Source organism: Denticeps clupeoides, chromosome 4 (assembly GCF_900700375.1).
Source record: "Denticeps clupeoides chromosome 4, fDenClu1.1, whole genome shotgun sequence".
NCBI classification, from domain to species: domain Eukaryota; kingdom Metazoa; phylum Chordata; class Actinopteri; order Clupeiformes; family Denticipitidae; genus Denticeps; species Denticeps clupeoides.
This window is the reverse complement of record NC_041710.1, coordinates 2,767,889-2,779,052: the sequence shown is the minus strand read 5'-3', so window position 1 is coordinate 2,779,052 and position 11,164 is coordinate 2,767,889. Positions and strand designations below refer to the sequence as shown.

The 11,164-nt window shown below is 46.4% G+C and overlaps 1 protein-coding gene across 2 annotated transcripts; it reads right to left on the bottom strand.

The window, feature by feature from the left end:
* Positions 1-1,430: 1,430 nt before the first annotated feature.
* mfsd14a2 (major facilitator superfamily domain containing 14A2) lies at positions 1,431-11,148 on the bottom strand. 2 transcript variants are annotated; one of them, XM_028975566.1, is made up of 12 exons: positions 10,936-11,148; positions 9,190-9,285; positions 7,426-7,488; positions 7,181-7,308; positions 6,758-6,872; positions 5,727-5,945; positions 5,282-5,395; positions 4,905-4,976; positions 4,643-4,755; positions 4,006-4,103; positions 3,759-3,925; positions 1,431-3,394 (listed from the first exon to the last, which is right to left on the bottom strand). In XM_028975566.1, exons 1-12 carry the CDS (start codon positions 11,017-11,019, stop codon positions 3,182-3,184), a joined length of 1,482 nt encoding a protein of 493 aa, XP_028831399.1. In that variant the 5' UTR covers positions 11,020-11,148; the 3' UTR covers positions 1,431-3,181. The 2 variants fall into 2 exon arrangements, with proteins under 2 accessions (XP_028831399.1, XP_028831400.1); XM_028975567.1 differs by having other exon boundaries at positions 9,190-10,075; positions 10,936-11,062.
* Positions 11,149-11,164: the final 16 nt, after the last annotated feature.

Sequence of the window (11,164 nt, the reverse complement as noted above, 5' to 3'; positions counted from 1 at the left end):
AGGCTTTTCCTCTGCAGGTGCCGTCAGGGGCCATTGTGATCTCTGCCCGGACGGATGGGATGGTTATAACTACCGTTGCTTCCAGTTTGTCGCTGAAGAAAGAGGCAGAGGTAAAATCTGGTCCCAAGCTTTTAGCCTGTGCTTTTAAACGAGTCAGGCCTGCTGTAAACAGTACATTTCACATAACATAAAAACTATTTCTTATCCATAGCCGGCACTGCTTAGTCGTGGGGGATTCACAGCTATTTTAAAAAACAATTTTGTTGTGGAACTGATACGAAGAAACACTTCCCCAAACCTGGGTAGGAGGCCAAGATGCTGTTCAGGTAAGAACAAAAAAAAAAGAACAAATGATTTACCACTAAATCTCCCTTTATACCGGCTGTATGGGAGAATTGTTGTAATGCAAAAGGTAGAAGACAAAAGAGCTTTTTGCTGTGTTGATGGTAGGTGGCTTCAGGCGGGGTTTTTCGTACCATCAGCAGTGACGCCCTCGTGGAACTGGCCATTTTTCCGTCTCTTCCTCGTACAGGAGGCCTTCTGGCTGTGGAGTGACGGGTCCAGAGTGGATTTTACAAAACGGCACAACGGTCAGCCAGACAACTATGTTGGAAATGAGGGGTGGTAGTAGCCTAGTGGGTAACACACTCGCCTATAAACCAGAAGACCCAGGTTCAAATCCCACTTACTACCATTGTGTCCCTGAGCAAGACACTTAACCCTAAGTTGCTCCAGGGAGACTGTCCCCTGAAACTACTGATTGTAAGTCGCTCTGGATAAGGGCGTCTGATAAATGTCGTAAATGTAAATGTAAACCCCGCACGGAGATAAACGCTGGAGGTGATTCCTTTCTATTACTTTTTTGTTTGATCATTTTTCTAAGTTTACTGTGCGGGTAAAATACTCTATACGGGGCCGGTCTGGCCTCCACGTTTCTCGTTTTCTACGCTGTGAGTGAGGCATCGGCCGCGTCCCATTCCTCACACCAGTTCAGTTACTAGACTTCGGCGAAGGTACGAAAACGATTTCGCGTTTCATTTTGATCTCAACCGGTTTTAATCCTCAAACATTTAAATCGTTTTAGCCAATTAACGTGCAACTGTCCATTCATAATTCTGGTGTCTGTGTTCCTTTATTTATTTTGTTAATTTCGTCTTTCAGGTGATCTGAAATGGAATGATATTCCTTGCCATCACACTCATCCTTCAGTATGTGTAATGAAGCTCAGAAGAAAGGCAGCGGGCTTCTCTTATCTTGATATGAATAATAAAGTCCTCACTGCCTGTTCGTCTCCGTCTCGTTGACATGGACTCACCAATTATAAACCCCGCCCCCTACTCCAATCCCAGCGACGCTCCCTTTTTTAGCCTATCGTTTTTCATCGTTATTGTATGGTCTAGTGTGAACAGCAAAGAAATGCGATAAAACGAGCCAGTCAATAATCCTTTAATAAATAGTCTGTGATTAGTTCTTGTCATATATTTACAAGATATCCATCATTTCACATTTGAGCTAATTATAGGCACAAAAAACGTTTGATTTTTTCCCCCCTCAGCCCACGAAGCAAACAGACTACCTCAAATTGCGGAATGGAGGGAGTTTGGCCGTAAAACTTAAAAAAAAAAAAAAAAAAAAAATTCTGAAAAACCAACTCCACGTCCTGGAGTCTCATTTCTCATTACAGTCTTGTAAGCCAAATAATAATTTAAAAAAGTATGCTCCCGACATTCAGGTAGATTTAGGACGACTGGAATCTTATTAAACTTCAGGGTGTCAGGCCATAGGAAATTTTTTTTGCCCATTTTGGTTAGGACCGCATCATTTTTAGTACATAATTCTTTTTGCCAAATGTTCATTAAACCAAAGACTGAGAAATTCAGGCCGGCAGTGGCTGCATATGACGATGGCACGGACTCGTTCGGACCGGTCAAATAATTATAATAATTCCACAGGTAACTAGCAAGCGGCCACTTCTGCTTATTTATGTAAATCCAGAAGACGTTAGTGAACACGACCTGCGCTCTACATCTGAAAAAAAACGGGAAAACGTAAAAAAAAAAAAATATATATATATATATATATATATTCATAAAGGAAACAAAAAGCACAGTTTAAAACCGAAATAAAACCTGAAACACCAACAGATATGGCACGACGTGCGGACGCGTGGCCTCTACTCCGCTCGCCTGCGATTTCGCTATTTCAATGCACTTGAGGCTCACGTAGGAAAGTCAGGTACTCGGACACAGCAGAGGTTTTGACTTCAGGCAGTCGTTGAAACGTTGGCGGCGCGTTCCGATATCCGTACGAATCGTAACCGTACACCGGTCTAACGCAGCAGCACGTGTGAGAGGGTAGCGGGATCTAGCCATTTCACCAATATAACGCACACTTACGAACACGTCCAGAAGCGGGGCGTAAACAAGATTCCGAGGTTCGCGAGCTCCGATGGGAGCGATAGGAAGAAGTCCTGACCCTCAGAGCACCGTCTTCATCTGGGTTAGGGCAATTCAAGGCAACCCTTTTCAAAACTAAGAACTTTTGACGTGGCCGACCTCAGATTCCCCGACAGAATCCACGGTTCTTGAATCAACTCTGGAGTTCACGTCCTTCCTCTCGGCCGCGATTTACAGGGTTCTGTGCGAAAGTTAGATATTAACACTCGCGTAGCGGGTTAATCTGCGTGTAACCCTTCCTGTTCCTTCTTTTGGACAAAGAACATCAAGGTCCTTGAATGGTTTAAGCCAAAACAAATCAGAAAAAAAAACGAGATAGATACAGTAGAACAGAACTGTACAGAATTTAGTACAAATGATGTTAGCATTCAAAATTACAAAGCCGCAACATCCTTCCCCGGGATCTCCGGTTTCCTGCGGTACAAGGCCAAGGATCATTTCCCAGAAGGCCAAGCAACAACCCACTTGGCTGTGTAGCGGATCTCAGCTGCGCCGCAGTACCCAGCCTCCCTTCCCTCTGCAGCGAGCCCCGCGAGCAGCACCAGCGCGCCATCTATTGGCTAGACGGCTGCAAAACTGGGGCTGGAAGTGGAGAGGGGGGGAGGAGTCTAAAGAGACTGTGCGGTATGGCGTGGGCGGGGCAGGGCGGGGCTGGCGCCAGGGCTACGCTTCATCTTATTCGGTTGCCTTCGTTCCCACCTACAGCCACCCCCGCCAGGCTGGGGTTATACGCAGCTGTCCTCCAGGAGTGGCTCCTTGCCCTCGCCGGCGCCCCCCTGAGGGCTGTGGCTGTGACTCTGGGCTCCGTTGTTGTGCTTCTTGTAGCTGCCGGGCCGCAGGATCATGGCATTGTGTTCGGGGATGAAGAGCGCCACCAGCAGGGAGAGCAGCACCGAGCACGCTCCGAAGAGGAACGGAGGCCCGGGGATGATGGCACTCTGGAGGAACGACAGGAACAGGAGAAAAGACGAGCGTGATTAGTTCTGCTGCCAACTACTACTTAATTGTTCATAATGATCTGTTAATGTCTATTTTAGACTTAATTTAAAAAAAAAATAGATTTAGAATGTTTAGATTGAAGCCTAGCCATTTGAAATGGTAAAAACTGTTTGTTGTAATCTGCACAAATGACAATGAAAAGCTTTTTATTGGATTACGTGTAGACCCCCCCCCCCCATTTCCTTTCCACACATAGATGGCTGAAGACATAGTGAACTTTTTTTACATTTCAAACTCAAAGGGACTTAGAATTATCTGAAGTCAAACATGGCCTCACGAGACAAAATAAATAAAGGGGTTCACCTCATCTGTTGGGTTGGCCATGTTGGGTTTGGCACCCTTGTCTGGGCTCTCGGCTGGGTCGATCTCGTTGAGCTCCACGTGGAACAGGTAGAAGACGAAGCCGTAGAGCGCTGGGCCGAGGCCATTGCACAGGCCTCTGATCCCGGTGATCATGCCCTGCACCACCCCTGTCACAATCACACCACGGACCGCGGGCTTTACATGCAGGCTCTGCACATGTGGAATTAAACTCTTGGCAAAAGCTCACCTTGCTGGTCGGGGTCAGCGTTGCGGGACACAATGGCACTGATGGCTGGGAACGTGATGCTGGACATGGCAGCCACAGCTCCAGCCGCCCACATCATCCTAAAGAAGGAGCCTTCCCGTTAAACACCCATCTGTACTCTCAATTACAAACCAACATCCATTTGTGTGGCATAAAAACAGAAAAAATTAAGGAACTTAAGGGTTTGATAAGCTAATTGGCTGAATCGAATAAGAGAAATATCAGGCACATATACAGGTTTCCTTCATAACTGAAACTGCACTGTTACAACTTACCAACGCCTACTTTCCATTAAGCACAAATAATGATACATATCAACTAGAAATGAAGAGTATTTCTTTATAATTAGCTGAGTTCATAAGGAAAGTTAGAATGAGAATAGGGTGGTAGTAGCCTAGTGGGTAACACACTATGAACCAGAAGACCCAGGTTCAAATCCCACTTACTACCATCGTGTCCCTGAGCAAGACATTTAACCCTGGGAGTCTCCAGGGGGGGACCGTCCCTGTAACTACTGATTGTAAGTCGCTCTGGATAAGGGCGTCTGGTAAATGCTGTAAATTGGTCAATTTGGGCTTTCTGCCTCCATCTAGTGGAGAACCACGGCAGAGACCCTTACCAGGGTTGGGAGCCGAAGCCATACCAGGCCAGCTGAAGTATCTGGAAGCCAAGCCCCAGTAAGATGGTGTTCTTATTCCCGATGGAGCGCATCAGGATCCCCAGCACCACCGTCTGCAGGGGGTAAAGTAAACAGGAGCTTTACTCTATTTGGACATTATTTGCAAAAACACACACGCGCGCATCCCACACCATCAACACACACAGGAGTGACGTGGTGGACACCTTCAGCACACACTGCTCAGACCGGGTGAGGAACTGACCTGAGCCAGGATGGACAGAATTCCCACAACCGCGATGAACGCCGCAACCGTCTCTGAGGTGAAGCCGATGACCTGAATATGAACAAAAACCAGTCACATAAAACTTACTTAAACTACTCCTAACTACTTGGAAACATAAAAACAAGCATGCTTAGGAATTTATATGAGCAATGGTAATTCGTAGCTTGAAATGCTTCCAAGTGAGTTCACAAAAAGTACATAATGACTTCATTGCTTTTAAATCTGCTGGTTCGGGTATAAATAAATATTTGCCCGGTACCAATATTTACATATTTACTCCGTCCCCTCTCTCTGTGCTCGCTGGGAAGGAAGTAGGGCCATAACAGCAGTGAATGCTGCAGGTACGGGAGCAGTACCTGTCGGAGATAGAGGAAGAAGCTGGAGTACTGTCCGGCCTCAGGCAGGTAGGACAGGAAGACGGTGATGCAGATGAGGAGGACCGTGGAGTCCTGACCGACTTTACGCAGCGACTATGGAGAAGAGTCAGAATTAATACTGCTGTGATTAATTTTTTAATGTGAAAAAGGAGTCCATCTGCAGATTGTTCTGCTACTAAAAACGTGCACATACTTTCAACCAACCCAGGTGTCGACCTGAACCAAACGGCATTTATCAGACGCCCTTACCCAGAGCGACTTACAATCAGTACTTACAGGGACTTACACTGTCTTGCTCAGGGACACAATGGTAGTAAGTGGGATTTGAACCTGGGTCTTCTGGTTCATAGACGAGTGAGTTGCCCACCCCATCTCAACATGAGCAAAGGTGTCCCTACACCCCCCAGTATACAATGAGACTCACAGCAAAGGGGTCCGCCTGTTCCCAGGAGATGGGAGCTCCCCAGGACGCCGGCCTCATCTTCTCAGGCAGGGACTCGGGGACCGCCACCAAGATGAAGCAGATGTCCAGCAGGGCAATGGCTGTGGCCAAGATCACAACCAGTGTGTCTCCATAGGCCTGTGATAGGTAGGCACCGATGGCCGGACTAGTCACCAAGCTGGCAGCAAAGGTGGCTGAGACCTGACACACAATCAGGAGATGTTAAATTAAAATATTTTTCATTTTTATAATAAGATAATTTATCTAAAATAATATCTACATAACAGTGCAATCCAAGTTATACTTTTTACAAAACACAAACGAAAAAAAAAAAGGTTGAATTAGAAATCATCTTTGTTTCATTTCCCCTCCTCGATTTGCACTGTACTTGAATATGGTTTGACTTTGGATTTACTTTGCAGAGCACCCTTCAGAGTGAGCGCCAGCCAATCAAATCTATTTATGCAAACTTGCTGATCACTAAAGTGTTGGCCAGTCAGGCAGGTTTGTTGCAGGTTAAGCAGCAAGAAACAACATTTAGTTGCTGCTCCCATGCTCCCTGCACAGCAGACACGCCCACCCTCAAGCATATCGCATCTTTGTTATTTGCATTTATTTACTTAACATGTCGAATATCTTAAAGGTCCCATGACATGAAAATGTTTTTTGCTTTTATATCGGTCTTAGTGTCCCCTAATAATACTGAAGTCTCTTTCCAAAATCCAGTCACAAGGGGACAAATTCCAGATCAGACAGTCTAGTTGGGCAACTAGTATTAATGTTAAATAATCTTAAAAAGTGAAATTAGTTGAAGAGCAGAAATCAACACATGAAGACACAAAGTTTCAGCCGGTGAGGATAATCCCACCTCCCAACTTAACTCTAAATGATCAGCAAAGAGTTGGTGTCACGCATTTTCAGTGGTCCAGATCTGGTTCTTTGGCTTTTTGGAGAGTTTGCATAAAAGACAATGGTGCCAAACCAGCAGTGGAAATAGAGACTCAGGCTCTCACCAGTCCATAAGCAGTACTCCTCTCATGCTCCTGGGTTATATCTGCCACATAAGCAAAGATCACGGAGAAGGTGACTGCGAAGACACCTGACATCGAAATGACAGCAAAGTACCACCTACAGATAGAGAATCGGGTCAGTGTCAGGTTAGGTTCAGGACATCAAGACAACTTCGTAAACAAGTCCAGTTCCATACAAGGGTTGGAGGGCATGCAAGGACAAAATATGAACGTTCCTGTCTCCATAGGTATTGGTGATATAGAGGACAGTCCAAAATGTAACTTCGTTTTTTGATTTCGGAAATGTAAATGTCGCATTCTGCTCGTTTTCCTTTAAGTAACAATTATTGGAAGCGGCACAAGATCTAGAGAGGGTATGAGTGAGCTAAACGGCGTCCGTCTGAATGCTCCCCACGACCCACTCACCAGGGACTGATCTTCATCAGGGGGATGGGGGCGCAGGTGAAGAAGACGGTAAGCAGCAGGAAGGATTTGCGCCCCCAGACGTCCGAAAGCGCCCCGATCAGAGGAGCGCTTAGGAAGGAGAGTAAGCCCTGACGCGCAGAAAAGAAAAATGGGTTTTCTGGGCCATTTTAACTCGCAAACAGGACTGTTGAGACCGTACAAAAACGCCACGGCAAACAAAACACGTAACAAAACGACTGTCCTACCTTGACACCATGAATGAGCCCATTCATCAGGAATGTGTGCTGAGGGAATGTCTGGTGTAACACCTGATGGGATTAAAACCAAAAAAAATTATTTTACACACACACGCATTATGATAATAATGAAACATTTTATGTAAAAGAACCATATAACGATATAATCCTGAGCACAATCCCAAGAGCATGAATATGCTTTTGCAAATATGCACAAAATCGTACCCAAAAACTGGCAGCTGAAGGGGTGGATTTTTTTTTTTTTTTTTAAATGCTAATTCAAGGTACAATTTGAATGTGATGGGACGTTGTGATTGGACCTCTGACCAGAGACGACCATGCGACCATGTCGTGGGACATCAGCCCCTCAATGACCTGATCTGATCTGATCGCAACCCGCTCAACAAGAACACATGTTAATGGCAGGGACAAAAGACCAGACAAAAAAAACATCTTTTTATGCATTAATAAACTATTTTACGCAATGTCTTCTCACAGGAACCAATACAAGCTCAACTTGGTGTTTACTTTCCCAAATAATAGTAGGCTGAGCTCTGCAGAAATGAGACTGGGTGGAAGAAGGGTGTCCAGAAGAAAACGAAGACACACACCATGTAAAAAATTACATTACTACAGCGGCATAGACACGGATATTGTTTAAGTTAAATGCAGGACACTGTTGCCCAACATGAAGTGCATGGCAATTGGAGGCAGACTCCATTTATCAAATTAGATTTTAGAAAACTTCAATAAATACAGTTTTAAAAAAATAAATACGTCAACCTCTAAAAATTGCCAATAAAACTCCTCTCTTCTCCATCTCCTGCAACTGCTTCCACAGGCCAGTCTTTATTAAACCTGGGCCAAACCATTTGTCTAACAAACTATAAGTGAATCACGTTTAGACAACCACTGAAAAAGTTCATAACATTTAAATAATACTTTCATCATTAAAACATTTCAAAAATACTTCATTTACAACATTTCACTTAATTTAATAAACCATTCAACATAGTTACAAATACACCCCTCTCCAACTCGATGCCATGGTAAGTTCCTGGCTCCGCCCATTCCCCAATACCCGGGAAACCATCCACGCAGTCTTTTCCCTGCTGATCACCAACATACGGCTGCTTGGTGTGTTCAGTACCAGGTAACAGACCTTAGCTCTGTTACGCATATTAACTTTTTTTTTGGAGTAACTGAGGTTATTTACTTATAAAATTGCAATGCAACAAGGATCAATATCATGCTTTACATTCACATTTACAGCGTTTACCAGACGCCCTTATCCAGAGCGACTTACAATCAGTAGTTACAGGGACAGTCCCCCCCCTGGAGACACTCGGGGTTAAGTGTCTTGATCAGGGACACAATGGTAGTAAGTGGGATTTGAACCTGGGTCTTCTGGTTCATGGGCGAGTGTGTAACCCACTATGCTACTACCACCCTGCAGCTGGTTATTGGCTTTTTCACAATTTTACACAGAAGTCACAGTCTGGTAGGTATCAATATAAGATAAGAACACAAGCTGCTTTATAGATGTACTTAGAAAACACAGCTAAAAAACTATAACTATAAAAAAAAAGGGAATGACTGTGATCGTCTGGGGCTGAATATCAATATATTAAATGTATATTAAAGGCAATATTCAGGTGTTCACTTCAGGGTTTCCATGACTGATTATTAAAATTTATCCTTTGATGTGGTTCTAATTATGACGGGGTGGAGCGAACCGAGCGAGAACGCAATCTACAGGCTGGCGCGTCTTACCGTAAGCATGGGCGTAGTGAGCAGTCCCCAGGCAAAGAACTCCAGGAATATGACCACCACCGCATGGTAGACGCTGGGCTCGCCAGTTCCCTGAGGCTGACACACACACACACACACAGAGGGAAGCCGAGCGAGGAACAGAATTACAATTTACAACACGTACAACCAGTTCAGAGGACTGAAAATCCAGAAATCGCCTCCTAAGGGAACATATATGACGGCAAATTTGGGTCATTTACGTTTACGGCCCTTATCCAGTATCCTCCTGAACTGTGACCATAGGGCTCCATGCAAAAGTTGCCCATTTTTTCACTAACAAATTCGTTGGACCAGTTCTCTTAAACAAGTTTCAAACAGTGGGATGGGTGCAGTACAATAAAGCCAGTCCCTTTATTACAGGTGAATATAGTCCTTGCCCCAGTCCCATGGAACACAATATTCCCGCTAGTGTCATGCACCGTTGCTGGACAGCAAATAAATTGTCCAGTTATCCCTAATGGAACACCGCGCCTTTCTTGGGGGGGGATGGGTGGGTGGCCCACCCTGTTCCTTGTGTGCAGTGACACACCCCTCGCGCTCTGGGTTGTGTAAATGCACGACCGCACCAGAAGCAAATGCCCGGACTGCGGGGTGGGGCATCTCCGTACAGATTACCGGTGCGGCGTGATGGTTACTGCAGGCAGACCCGATTATGGGAGTTTGTATGGGCCGTGACTGATCTGGAGCAAAACCAGGAGGACTTCAGCTGCATGTGTAGGGGGGGTGGTGGTGGGATGTTCTCGGACATGTGACCTTAAACGCTCAGCAGGTCCGTTCTGATGGCTCACTTCTTCAGGAGACAGACAGAAGCCACAGATGTTTCGTCATCACGGCCCGGATGCTGTTCCTACGCAGCCACAGTTTTGATTGAATCATCTGAGCGTAAAGGGGATGCAGACGCACTAATATACCACGTCGTATGTGTATGCATGCGTGTGTGTATGTATGTATGTATATATATATATAAATATATATAAATAAATAAATGTACATACATACACACTCATAGATATATTTTGAGCGGTGGTGGCCTAGCGGTTAAGGAAGCGGCCCCGTAATCAGAAGGTTGCCGGTTCGAATCCCGTTCCGGCAAGGTGCCACTGAGCAAAGCACCGTCCCCACACACTGCTCCCCGGGCGCCTGTCATGGTGCCCACTGCTCACCAAGGGTGATGATTAAATGCAGAGGACAAATTTCACTGTGTGCTCCGTGTGCTGTGCATCACAACGACAATCACTTCACATTATATATGAGTGTGTGTGAATATATACATATATAACACACACACATATATATTTTTACGTAACACCCTCTCCTCCCCTGAAAAACAACCAGCCGCTGGATCCCCAACTTCTCCACGTCGGCAGCACCGTTGTAGGATAAATATGCTCGGCTAGCATGCTACCCGCTAGCCAGGTCGGTCGCGCTTCCTAGCGCGGCGCTGGCCCGCCAGCGGGCTCCGGGCTCCCGCCGTGCGTGAGGTTACGCTCGGCGCGACCACGTCGGAGCCGTGTGCGGACCGAGAGGCCCGAGCCCGCTAGCCTGGCTAACGCTAGCCGGTGGCCGCTCCCCGTCGGCGTACCTGGCCCACCCACCGACAACACCTGCTCCGCACGGCCGGCGGCCCGGGTGAGGGGGGCCGCGGGAGCTCGCCGCCACCCCGCCACCGAGCGCGGCGCCTACGGAGGAAATAAATATTTAACTCACACTGCCTCCATCTTTTATTATGATTTTCTTGGCCAGAAGAACGCTGCGGTTCAGCCGCTTCTTCTTCTTCTTCTCGCCAGTCATTGTTAGCTCAGAGCCATTCTTGGTGCCAGCGACGGGCCTGCAGCGACGGGCCGCGGACGCAGCTCGCCGTTAGCACGGTAAATAGTCGCCCGTGCGCCCCGTACTCCGATCTTCCTGAACTGGGAGCGAGGCCCCGCCCACCCGA